The sequence below is a fragment of the Eptesicus fuscus genome, chromosome 5 (assembly GCF_027574615.1).
Source record: "Eptesicus fuscus isolate TK198812 chromosome 5, DD_ASM_mEF_20220401, whole genome shotgun sequence".
Taxonomy (NCBI): domain Eukaryota; kingdom Metazoa; phylum Chordata; class Mammalia; order Chiroptera; family Vespertilionidae; genus Eptesicus; species Eptesicus fuscus.
Genome location: NC_072477.1, coordinates 20,118,961 through 20,132,814, shown reverse-complemented (window position 1 = coordinate 20,132,814; position 13,854 = coordinate 20,118,961). Strand labels below are relative to the sequence as shown.

Below are 13,854 nucleotides of genomic sequence, written 5' to 3'. Positions count from 1 at the left end.
GTGGCTCCGGAAAGAGCCGAAGGCAGGGCGCCCGCGGTCGCGACGCGCCGGGAAGAGCCGAGCGGAGCCCGAGGCCGGAAGGGGCAGCACGCCCGCCCCGAGCGGCCGTGGGAGCTCTGGCCAGCGGGGGCTGGCAACGCGGACGCGGGGAGGATTACTGCGTGCTTTGGGCAGGTTTTTAAAGTCCAGGGCTGTGAGAACAAACAAAACCTGGAGAAGATTCAGGAAGACCCGGCCGGAAATCATAGTATCCATAGAGACGTTATCGGAAGTTGGGGTTGCTAGGAGGCCTGGGCGCATTGGCTAATCTGCGCCATGGCTGAAGTCCCAGAAGATTATGATTCTGGCCCCGGTGAAAATGAAGACCTGGAGTCTGAGAGACCAGAAAAACCTAGGCCTCTTAAAATAGATGAAGATGCCGAACCAGACATCCCGGCAGAGACACACCCAAAGCTACTTGGAGAGATTCACCAAGAGCCACAGCCAGAGACGGAGGAAGAGAATTTGAAAGACCAGATGCCAGAAAGTGCTGAGAATATACACCCACAACTAAAACCAACCAGGATATCAGAGGAAGAGATTCTCAAGGAGTCAAAGATAGACCTTTCAAAGGAGACTGAGATAGGGATTTCCCAAGAGGTAATGTTGGAGACATCCAGAGAGATGAGAAGAGAGCTTTCTAAGGATTTGGAGATCCCTATGGATGAAAAACAGGAGGAGCCAGACCTAAAGCCACCAGAGGAGACCAAACCAGATGTTACAGAAGGTGTATTCATAGAGTCAGCTCAAGAAACAAATCTAGAGCTCCCAAAGGAAACTGAGTCTGAGGTTCCAAGAGCCACAATCAATGAGACAAGATTAGACTTACTAGAGGAGACCAAACTAGGGGTTCCAGAGGAATTGCTTAGAGAGCAAAATGAAGAACCTTCAGAACAGATCAAACCTGAATTTCCAAGTGAGAAACCAAGAAAAGTAATTGAAGATAGAGATCTACAGTCACCAGAGATGACCACTCCAGAATTTCCAGAAGAGACACAAAGAAAGTCATCTGAGGAGAAAAGCAAAGAGCCATCTGAGCTGACCAAACTGGAGTTTACAGAAGAGAAACCAATAAAGTCTACTGAGGAGACAGGTCTAGAGCCTCCAGAAGAGGCCAAACCAGAAGTTCCAGAGGAGATACGAAGAAAATCAACAGAGGAGAAAGAGGTAGAGCCATCTGAGCCAACTACACTAGAGTTTCCAAAGAAGGAACCAAGAAAGTCTGGTGAGGGGGCAGATCTAGAGCCTCTAGAAGAGGCCAAACCAGAAGTTCCAGAGGAGATACGAAGAAAGTCAACAGAAGAGAAAGAGACAGGGCTTTCTGAGCCAACTACACTAGAGTTTCCAAAGGAGAAACCAAGAAAGTCTGGTGAGGATGCAGATCTAGAGCCTCTAGAAGAGGCCAAACCAGACATTTTAGAGGAGATACAAAGAAAATCAACAGAAGAGAAAGAGACAGAGCTATCTGAGCCAACTACACTAGAGTTTCCAAAGGAGAAACCAAGAAAGTCTGGTGAGGAGGCAGATCTAGAGCTTCCAGAAGAGGCCAAACCAGAAGTTCCAGAGGAGATACAAAGAATATCAACAGAAGAGAAAGAGATAGAGCTATCTGAGCCAACTAAACTAGAGTTTCCAAAGGAGAAACCAAGAAAGTCTGGTGAGGAGGCAGATCTAAAGCTTCCAGAAGAGGTCAAACCAGATGTTCCAGAGGAGATACGAAGAATATCAACAGAAGAGAAAGAGACAGAGCTATCTGAGCCAACTAAACTAGAGTTTCCAAAGGAGAAACCAAGAAAGTCTGGTGAGGAGGCAGATCTAGAACCTCTAGAAGAGGCCAAACCAGAAGTTCCAGAGGAGATACGAAGAAAATCAACAGAAGAGAAAGAGACAGAGCCATCTGAGCTAACTACACTAGAGTTTCCAAAGGAGAAACCAAGAAAGTCTGGTGAGGAGGCAGGTCTAGAACTTCCAGAAGAGACTAAGACAGAGGTTGCAGAGGATATAGGAAGAAAACCACCTGAGGAAAAAGGGACTGAGCAGACTAAACCAGAGTTTCCAGACCAGAAACCAATTGAGTCACAAAGAAAGTTAACTGAGGGGAAGGTTCCAGAGCCACTAGAAGAGATAAAATCAGAGTTTCCTGAGGAAAAATCAAGAACACTGATTGAGAAAACAGGTCTAGAGTCAACAGAAAAGACCAAACCAGAAATTCAAGAGGAGACACAAAGGAAGTCAACTGTGGAGAAAGTTCTAGAACCACCAGAAGCTACTGAACCAACAGTTATAAAAAATAAGCAAAGAAAATCAATTGAGACAGGACAAGCACCACCACAGAAGTCCAAATCAGATGATATGCTGAGAGAGTCAACTGAAAAGAAAGGTCTAGAGCCTCCAGAACAGACTTCACCATGGTTTCTAAAGAAAGAACCAGAGACCCAAAGTAAATCAAGTCCTCAGTTGACACTACAAAAGACCAAATCAGAGGTTCAAAAGAAGACACAAAAAGAGCCAACTAAGGATAAAGATGTAGAGTTACCAGATAAAGCCAAACCACTATTTGGACGAGAGACACATGAAAAATTAAACAAGGAAGATAGGCCAGAACCAATCAAAGTTAAGCATTTTGCAGATGAAGACAAGCTGGAGGATCCTAACTATAAAATAAAGTCATTAGTAAAAGGAACTAAAAGGATTATTAAAGAGATAGGCTCTTTCACAGTAAGAGAAGTAAAGTCAGTAAATATAGATGATGATTTTTCAAAAGAACACCCAATACAGTATGAGCTTACTGATACCAGTAAGGACTTATATCCCTCCGAGTCTCTGAGGGATTTAAGAGAGTCATGGAGTGAAAAACCTGTAGATTTGTCCCTACAGTTGAAGGATGATAAAGAAGCCCAGCAAAACGAAAGTCCTGAGCTACAATTTGAGTATCTTAACTGGAGCCCAGAAAAAGTTGCAGAGTGGATTAGCGAGTTAGGCTTCCCTCAATACAAGGTATACAAAATTACATTTTTTGAAATCATATTCTCATCTGTCTACCTCTTATTCCTCTACCTTACCCGAGCTCTTGCCTCTGCCTTACTAGAAGGATAATAGAAATGTCCTGGACCAAGGTAGCGGTAACTTGGATTTTAATTTGGGCCTTCCCACTGATGTATATTTTGGGACAGGAAGGGAGAGTCACATTTGTGTGTGTTTTATTTATTTATTTATCACAGTTTATTTCTCTGCAATCCTTGAATAAAGACTAAGAAATTTATATAGGCCTCTTTTCATAGAAAACTATTTTTTAATAGACTTTATTCAAGGTAGACTTTTTGGTTCTTTGTGAAGTTATTTTAGCTCTTGAACTTGTATTATTAATCTTAAGTATCCCAAATATGTTATATGTATTATGAGCACCTAGCAGTACTAATTTAAATAGCCAATTAATCAAAATTAGTTTTATTTAAAAGATAGAGTCCTCATTTCATTGATGCTAACTATGTTCTTGGGCTACCACAAAACAATACAAGATGTGGAATCTTGTGTAACCCTGTACTTAATGTAATTGAGACATGAAAGAACTACTGGTTGTATCGTGCCAAAAAAAATTTAAGGAGCAATATGAAATTTTGGTTTTTTTAATGTATTTTATTGATTTTTTACAGAGAGGGAGAGGGATAGAGAGCTAGAAACATCGATGAGAGAGAAACATTGATCAGCTGCCTTCTGCACACCCCCCAGTGGGGATGCGCCCGCAACCAAGGTACATGCCCCTGACCAGAATCGAACCTGGGACCCTTCAGTCCGCAGGCTGACACTCCATATACTGAGTCAAACCGGTTTCAGAAGTTTTATCAAAAATTTAGATGGAAAATATGTGTGATTATTAGGATTATTACTAAGTTTACACTTAAAATTTTCTCAGTATATAATGGGAGACAAACATGATTTATTCCCTCCCTTCCTTACCTTCCTTCTCTCCTTCTTTCCTCCCTTTCTACCTTCCTACTTTCCCTTCCTCCCTTCTCCATTTCTCTCTCTCCTTCTACCTTCCCTCCTCGTTACCTCCCTCCTTCCCTCTCTTTCTTCTTCCCTTCCTTCATTCTTTCCATTTGTTGTACATCTTTTGAGTGATGTTCTCATTGTACTGACAGGAGTGTTTTATCACAAACTTCATCAGTGGCCGAAAACTCATCCATGTAAACTGCTCAAACCTCCCTCAGATAGGGATAACAGATTTTGAAGACATGAAGGTGAGTTGTGTATCAAGTTTCCCCATAGAGCTCTGTTAACAATGCTACTGTCTATCTTCTAACCAACCTCCTTTTCTTCTTCCTCTGCCTCCTATTTCTGTCAGTAGTATTATTATACTCCCAGTCCCCCAGGCTCACAGTGTTTCTTCTTCTCTCTCCTTTGATCACCACAAAGATCCCATGAACTGTCAGTTCCTCCTATAGCAGTGATGGCGAACCTATGACACTCGTGTCAGCACTGACATGCGTAGCCATTTCTGATGATACGCGGCCGCATGCCGAGGATGAAACATTTGCGACTAGAGTCTTGGAGTTAGTTTTTTCCTCAAAGTGACACACTACCTGAGTTATGCTCAGTGCTGTGTTTTTTTTTTTTTATATTTTTATTGATTTTTTACATAGAGGAAGGGAGAGGGATAGAGAGCCAGAAACATCGATGAGAGAGAAACATCGACCAGCTGCCTCCCGCACACCCCCCACCGGGGACGTGCCCGCAACCAATGCACATGCCCTTGACCGGAATCGAACCTGGGATCCCTCAGTCCGCAGGCCGACTCTCTATCCACTGAGCCAAACCGGTTTAGGCTATGCTCAGTTTTTTGGCGAAGTTTGACACACCAAGCTCAAAAGGTTGCGCATCACTGTCCTATAGCATCTGTTTTTCTCCATTCCCACTTGTTAAGACCTTTATTGCCTTATAGCTAGAATATTCCTGCTTTTAGCCTCTGTCTGTAGGCCCTTTGGATTCAAAGGCACTACTTTTAAACTCTCACCTTCCAACCATTTATATACTACTCAGAAACCTTCTTTGGATCCCCTCTGCCTACAATATAGTCTCAACTCCTTAGTTTAGGATTCGAGGTCCTCCACAATCCAACCACCATTCTCTCCCTACCACTCTTCCACATGAATCTTCTGCTCCAGCCTCACAGGTCTAACTCACACCCTCCCAAACCTGGCTTTTACATTCCTCCCTCTGCAGCTTGCCCAGGTCCCTCTTCCCCTGTTAGACTAATATGAATCTTAATCATCCTTAGAGCCCAGCTCAATTTTCATTTCCCCAAGAAGTCTTTCCTGACCTTCCCAGGTCACAGTAACCTCTCCTCCCAAGCCATACATTTTATGTCTCTGACATCCGTTTGGCACTTCCGTAACACCATATGTGTTTTGCATCCTTTGCTACCTACATTCACCTCTCTGGACCTCAATTTCCCAACATCTTTCTAGCACCAACAGTCCATGATCTTGCTTCTTTGCATAACGGTACCCTTCATGTATAGTGCTTGATAGTTTACAAAGCCTCGCACACATAATATCATTTATACCCTTTCCTTAAATATTCCCCAACATACTCATGGTTTCATTCAGTAAATATTGCCTGTAAATGGTTCTGCCTTGGTAATTCTCAAACTCAGATAGTCTTTGAAATCAGGTGAGATTTTTTAAAAAGATTCCTAGGCTCCACACTCCAGAGATTTTGATGCTTTACATCTAAGGTAAACCCTGGAATCTGTTCCCTAGGTGACTTTTGATCAGGCCTTAGAACCATATAATTCCATCAGTCACATGATTTAGAAAATAAGAAAATTATACTTAATACCTAACCCCTTTTTCAACAAGATATAAAGAAATCCTTTAAATTATTAAACACATAGTTCTAACTGAACATTTAATCTCTTGAACTCTACTAATAACTATCCTCTTTAAGTGCTTACTGTGTGTTGGGCACCATATATGTAGTATTATATTACTTAATCCCCATTTTATAGAAGAAAAAACTGAGACCCAGAAGAGTGAAGCAACTTACACAAGATTACCTAGATAGTAAATTTAAGAGCCAGGATTCAAATCTATTTTGTGTGACTTCCCAATCCATACTCTATTTAAACTACAATCTAAATGAGCAATTTTATAAGCTGAACCTCATGTTCATGATGTAAAAAAGGACCAATTATGACAAATTAGTATTTCCAACCATGCCCTCACATAGCTACCAAGTGCTACCAGATACATCCTATTTTTTTTATGTTCAAAGATGATGTGACTGTGTTTATGAGCTCTAATTCCTACTTATGTTTATAGTATACGAAATTTTCTAAATAAAAGTAAAGAACAAAATTATCAAAATAATAATTTGTAATCCAAATTTCTGGAACATTAAGTACCAAGAATTTTGCTTTTTATCATGAAACTAGAGGCCCGGTGCATGGATTCTTGCACTGGTAGGGTCCCTCACCCTGGTCTGCGCCTTCTCATAACCCAGGACCCCTTGATTGCCAGTTTTGGCCCGATCCCAGTAGACTGAAACCAGCAGCCTGACATCCGCCAAAGAATGTAGTAGTGTGCAAAATGGCAGGCAGCCAGGGAGGAGCCCAAGCCTCGAGGGTACTGTGCCACTCCTGCTCATCCTGTCCCCGCTGCACCTGCTGCCACTGCAGCTCAGTAGTGCTGCCACTCATGCAGCTGCAGCCATGTTGGCCAGCCATGAGCCCAGCATCTGGCACCTATTGGTCAGCTGAGCTGCGCTCCCACTGTGGGAGCACACTGACCACCAGGGGGCAGCTCCTGCATTGAGTGTCTGCCCCCCGGTGGTCAGTGCACATCATAGCAATCAGTCAAACGGTCGTACGGTCTTCGGTTGTTCAGTTGACTGGTCACTTAGGGTTTTCTATATATAGAAAGTTTATTTAAGAGTCTGCTGATTCATTTTGCCTCCATGACATTCTGATTCCAAAAGTACAATATCAACATGCAATGATGAAAATTCCAATTGTGTTTTTTCTTGTCTTGTAAGAAATAAGAGGTCTTTAAAATCTTCTGAAATCCTTGAGTAAATGATGAACCCAGTCATCTATTCTTATATCCCAAGAAGTTTGAATAAGCAAACTTTGGAATATTTATTATTAAAGTTACCAGACAAATGTGGCTGCTCCTTGACATCACTAGAGTAACATAAAGATCAAGACATTCAAAGATATGTTAGAAAACCTTTGCTTGACACTTAGGTCCACATAGAAAAGCTAATTATACACTCTGACACAGGTAACTTTTTAGAGATCATACCTGAACTTAGTTATGCCATAGTTCCCTTCCTTATAGCGTATTTAATCCCACTGTTGTAATTATAGTACCAAGTACATCCATAGTTTATCCCATAACAATGCCCAAGCAATGAAGTTTTCTTTTTCATGCTCTCTCTCCCACTCATTGGCTTTGGGAGAGGTGGGGGAGTGAGGAAGAGCAGGTTGCTTGAGAGTACAGAATGCTGAACATGCCACTAAGAAATGGAACCACATTTGAACTATGAACCACATTCACAAGCCTTCTAGTTCATTTATGGCCAGTTTCTATTCTCTTCAACTTCCTTAATTTTGCAATTACTCATACTTCACCTGCGGAAATAACTCACCTTTCCCTTTGCCCTTCCTACAACACACTTGGATGACAGAGAAAAGGTAAAATGTGTAGATGAGACTTTATTAACTACAGACTTTATTAAGATTTCTGCAATTTTTCCACTGATGTCCTTTTGTTGTTGTTCCACAATCCAATCAGGGATACCACCTTGCATTTAGCTGTCATGCTTCCTTGGTCTCCTCCAATAGGTGGCAGCTTCTTGATCGATCTTTGTCTTACATGATCTTGACACTTTGAAGAGTAGTAGTCAGGCGTTTTAGTTTGTCCATGTTTCCCATGCTTTGGGGGGAAGACTATCACAGAGGTGAAGAGCCCTTCTCATCTCATAAGTTCAGGCAGTACATGACATCGACACAGCTCATCATTGGAGATGTTTATCTTGATCACTTGGTTCAGGTGGCATCTGCCACGTTTCCTCACTGTAAAGTTACTGTGTTTCCGTCTCATATTCTGTTCATTAGAAGTGAGTTACTAAATCCAGCCCACACTCGAAGAGAAGAGAATTGAGCTCCACTTCCTGAAGGGAAGAGTATCAAAGAGTTTATGGACAGAGTAAAACAGCCACTGTAATAAATATAGTGGAGGAGATAGTTTGAGGTTGTGGCAATATCCTGTTTCTCCTTCAAGTTGTACTTACTAATTTTAGCATTCATCAATGGAGCTTGCCTGCAGCAGTTATTACTATGCTGTTCTAATGATTATTTTCTATTTCCCTCATTCCTTCCATGTTTTTTTAAAATATATTTTTATTGATTTCAGAGAGAAAGGGAGAGGGAGGGAGAAAGATATAAACATCAGTGATGAGAATCATTGATCAGCTGCCTCCTGCACGCCCTCTACTGGGGATCAAGCCAGCAACCCCGACCGAAATCGAACCCGGGACCCTTCAGCCCACAGGCCAAAACTATCCACTGAGCCATACCAGCTAGAGCCCTTCCATATTTAATTGGAATTCTTCTTAGGGAACTCTTCTGTAAGCCCTGCCCGGGTAGCTCAGCTGGTTAGAGCATTGTCCTGATACGCCAAGGTTGTGGTTTTGATCCTGGTCAGGGCACATACAAGAAGTAATCCATGAATGCATAAACAAGTGGAATAACAAATCAATGTTCTTCTCTCTCCCTCCCTTTCTCTCTCTCTCAAATCAATAAATAAAAATTTAAATAAAAAAAGAACTCTCTCCGATGCTTAATTGTCCCTTCTCTCCCATTTGGGACTCTTTCACATTGGCTTCTATGTCCTTTTGCATGCTCCCCTATTTTTATTTGAATTTTTTGGTACTTTTTGGCACTATGCGTTCATACTGATTAATATCTCTGACTCTAGTCTGGCACCACAAGGTTCATTCCAGCCTTCCCAGCCTTCTTATTTCCTATTCCCCTTTGATTTTTATAACTTCTTTCTCTGACAGTGAGAAGCTGGCTCTCCTTATCTGTAAATATGTATCCCTATGAGAAACACATTTATCATATAGAGTACAGTGTTGTGTGCAGTGGTTTTTGTCCTTAGCCTTATACTACATAGACAAAGCAATGTTTTTCAGAGTCATCTCCTTTCTTCCCTACATCCTTCAATGACATTTTGTTTTACTTTGTAATACAGTTAGATTCATTTGATTCATATATGCCATCAGGGTTACCACAACATCCTGGCTTCTTAAAAACTTGCATAGCCCTAGCCAGTTTGGCTCAGGGAATAAAGCATCAGCCTGTGGACTGAAAGGTCCTGGGTTTGATGCAGGTCAAGAGTACATGCCTGGCCAAAACCGGTTTGGCTCAGTGGATAGAGCGTCGGTCTGCGGACTGAAGGGTCCCAGGTTCGATTCCGGTCAAGGGCATGTACCTTGGTTGCGGGCACATCCCCGGTAGGGGGTGTGCAGGAGGCAGCTGGTCGATGTTTCTCCTCATCGATGTTTCTAGCTTTCTATCCCTCTCCCTTCCTCTCTGTAAAAAATCAATAAAAAATATATTAAAAAAAAAAAAAAAAAAAGAGTACATGCCTGGTTTTCGGGCTCGATCCCCAGGAGGGAGCATGCAGGAGGCAGCCGATCCATGATTCTCTCTCATCATTGATGTTTCCCTCTCTCTTTCTCTCCCTCTCCATTCCTCTCTGTGTGAAATCAATAAAAATATGCTTTTTAAAAAACTTGCATAAAGTCACTTTTTATAGTGTACAGTTCTGTGGGTTTTGACAAATACACAGGATCATGTATCCAGAACAATTCTATCTCACTAATATTTCCCATGTACCCTCTGTAGTCAGCCCATCCCTCCTGTCCCTGGCAACCACTAATCTGTTTTTTGTCCCTTTAGTTTTGAATTTTCTAGGATCTCACATAAATGGAATCAAATAGTATGTAGCCTTTGACTTTAGCATCTTTCCTTTAGCAAAGTGCATTTGATTAATCCACATTGTCATATGAATCAACAAGCTGATTTTAAGGAAACTATACACCTTTTTTAATCATGGTGGTATAGATGATTCATGTTTGAATCACAACAATTATGTCTTTAGGTTTAATTAAGATAACTCACAGGGACCTAGCCGGTTTGCTCAGTGGTTGGAGTGTCGGCCCAGGGGCTGAAGACTGGATCCCTGGCCCCAGGGATGTGTATGAGAGGCAACCAATCAATGTGTCTCTTATACATCGTTGTTTCATTCTTTCTGTCTCTTCCCCCTCCCTTCTATTCCCTCTAAAAAATCAGTGGTGAAAAAATAAATAAATAAATAAATAAAAGTAAAAAATCAGTGGAGAAAATATCATCGGGTGAAGATTAACAACAACAACAAATAAATCATCGTTTCAATTAAGCAAGTGAGCACTGCTACTATAAAGTAACTAAGCAGTATCTAATAAATTGATAATGATGAAGAAAAACTATCAGTAGTTTACAAATAAAAGCAAAACTAGCATCCTTTGAAAACCATGATCAACACACAATACAATGAGATACAGGAATAATTAGAATCTTCTTGAAAACTAAGGTGATACAAATACCTACTTGAGACCATGTGAAGGAGGTGCTCTGCAAGCATTGAGTATGGGCCACGATCCTAGAATATGGAATTAAGAATCCTTGGAAAACTCTAATATTAATCTTCCTGAATATCTAGTTTTAATAATCCATACTACTCAAGTTACTAGTAAATTGCTCTAACTCTTAGGCAAAAATAAAGTCTATTGTTTGTTATTAATCAAAATTAAAGAAAGAACTCACAGTTTTAGATTAATTTTGTAGCCCTCATGGTCCATCAGTACACCTCAGATATATTTTAAGAATCACTGAATTAGAGGGATGACCAGATTATATTTCTTGATTCCACATGTAACTAATTGCTTTACAACACACTTTATTTCTACATTAGAATACTAAATAATACTGGACCCTCATGGCCTACAATAGGCACAGTTCTGTAAATCTCAGTGAATTTGTGAAATAACTCCTTCTGGTAAGGAACATACAAAAGGAGAGTCAGGATGAGGTGCTGACCAAGCAAGGTGCTCAATGTAGCAATATCAGTTATAAATGAGAATTCTTAAAAGCCACCTGTAGTAATTTGGATTTGAACTCTTAGAAACCCCTTGCTACAGACCTAATTAGTAGTCCCACTGGAAATGCAAGGCAACAATCTTTTACCCACAAACCATCTCTGGAGTGTAAACAAAACCAATTCAAGTAAGATTTGAGAAGAAAGTTACCTTTCCTATCTGAAATATATGGCTAATGGGCAGTTTAGTATCAGGTTTAGAATTGTCTGTGACATGAATTTTACAGTCTTATAAGTATGGCCAGCAGTTTTAAACTAAACAACAACAACAACAAAAGAAAAAATCCATTCCACATACTCCTTTGGCTGTGTTCCAACAGCAATTTCATGGGCGACAGTCTCATCCAGATGCAGAATATGAATTCAAATATCAGTGTTAGTAACAGACCTGTGATTAAAATTAGAAAATTCAGTGACAGCTTGACCTAGGCTAGTAAGTGGCATGGTGCTCAATGAATATGAATTATGTTTTAGAAACACTAAAAATTGTGGCAAAAGATGTTTTAAAAGACTTTACAAGTATGGGTACTAATAAAACAGCTGGTACTTCAATGTCTGCTTTTAGTGTTTAAGATTTACTTTTAGTCAAAAATATTGAATAACTATTTTCAGAATAATTTTTTTTTAGTTGCAGATTAACTTATAGACAAGTTATTTATTAACCTTCCCAGAGATAGTCAGGACTCCTGATCTGAACATATTATTTGCTCAGATGGTTGGTCAAATTGCTCAAAAGAAAATAAATGAACCCATCCGTGGCCATCTGATGCAAGGGCCTAGAAACACCTTTAAATAGGACTTTTACGCGCCCCCTGAGTCCGGGTGAGGCCACGTGCCCCTGAGTCCGGGTGAAGCCGTGCCCCTGGGTCCTGCCGAGACCAAACCAGAGGGAGTCGGACCTCCGTTACCACCATTTGTCCACCATCCAGAGCTGAGGGGTCAGTGCCGACATGTACACATAAGGAACTGGTGGACATTGAAATTGGGTCTCAAAAGAACTGTTGGTCCAGAAAGAAACTCACTACAGACTGATTCATTTGCCTGTCAGCATAACTATTATTGCTCGTCTCACATTCAGTTCTTATATCTCTAGTGACACATGATCTCGCTCACCTAGGGGAAATGATGAACAACATAGACTGATGAACAAGAATAGAACCAGAAACAAGGAGGCATCGATCGGACTATCGGGCCCCAGAGGGAGGATAGGGGAGGGTGGGGGGAGGGGGGAGAGATCAACCAAAGGACTTGTGTGCATGCATATGAGCCTAACCAATGGTTAAGTTCAACAGGGGGTTGGGGCATCCGTGGGGAGGGGTGTGGGATGGGAATGGGGGGATGAGGACAAATATGTGACACCTTAATCAATAAAGAAATATATAAATAAATAAATAAATAAATAAATAAATAAATAATAAAGAGAGAAATCATGTTATGTTTCTCAAGATCTTTGTGTTGATAAGGCCAGGCTAGTAAACCTTTCAGAGTGTTATTTCATTATTTAATTTTCCTGTAGAAATAGCTTAGGAGGTTAGCATTCAAAAGGCCTACGATTGTAAGTAGAACTGCTTTGATTTAGTTGTATTTTCGGGTTAGTCCCATTAAAAAATTATCCTTGTATTTCAGGTAATTTCTCGGCACACGCGGGAGCTACTGGGAATTGAAGAACCATTATTTAAACGCTCCATCCGTTTTCCCTATAGGGACAATATTGGCTTATTTTTAGAACAAAAAGGTCATACTGGGGAAAAATCTGATTCCTTGACTTATTCTGAATTTGTGCAAACAGCAGGATTACAAGATTATGAGCCACAAATAACTTCCCCTGACGAGAATTAGGCATTCTATTACACTGAGCCACAGAGAAAAGCCATTGCACTTAGCTTGAAAGATCAAACTAAATTACTTGGTGGAAGAAGTTTGGTCTTTTTGGGTTTTCTTTTTCTCCTCCTCATTAAGGATCAGAGTAGAACTCCTGGCACTACTCCTAGTTCTGTCACCAACTCGCAGCACATTCCTGTATTTCTGTTTCAATTTAGCATGCCATTAAAACAAAGATAGTGCCCTGGCCGGGTAGGTCAGTTGGTTAAACTCAAGCATAGCCCCAATACACCAGGGTTATCGGTTTGTTTCCCAGTCGGGGTTCATATAAGAATCAACCAATGAATGCCTAAACAAATTGATGTCCCTCTGCACCTCCCCCACCCCCTTCCTCTCTCTAAAAAATAAAAAATAAACAATTAAAAAGAAAAGAAAGAATTTTGCCCCAGCTAGCATGGCTCCCTGGTTGAACATGGACCCATGAATCAAGAGGTCATGGTTCAATTCCCGGTCAGGACACATGCCCAGGTTACGGGCTCAACCCCCAGTAGGGGGAATGCAGGAGGCAGCTGATCAGTGATTCTCTCTTATCATTGATGTTTCTCTCCCTCTCTCCCTCTCTCCTTTCCTCTCTGAAATCAATAAAAAATGTATTTTTTAAAAGAAAATTGTATTATTAAATGAGTATTAAATCAGACTGTGATGCGTATCACAGGCAAGCTGCTAAAGAGATTGAAAAGACAAAGAAATCTCACCCTTTTATATAGCCAGGCACATATTGCATACATGT

At 40.9% G+C, this 13,854-nt stretch overlaps 1 protein-coding gene across 3 annotated transcripts in view; it reads left to right on the top strand.

The window, feature by feature from the left end:
• Nucleotides 1-315: 315 nt before the first annotated feature.
• The window catches only part of SAMD15 (sterile alpha motif domain containing 15), a 33,488-nt gene continuing 19,949 nt past the window's right edge, over nucleotides 316-13,854 (top strand). For 2 of the 3 annotated variants that reach the window (XM_054715873.1, XM_054715874.1), the window contains exons 1-2: nucleotides 316-3,036; nucleotides 4,182-4,280. In XM_054715873.1, coding sequence (XP_054571848.1) covers nucleotides 316-3,036; nucleotides 4,182-4,280 — 2,820 coding nt within the window. Of the gene's footprint in view, nucleotides 3,037-4,181; nucleotides 4,281-12,869; nucleotides 13,683-13,854 lie in introns of those variants that run through there. The other variant, XM_054715872.1, reaches the window with a different exon arrangement.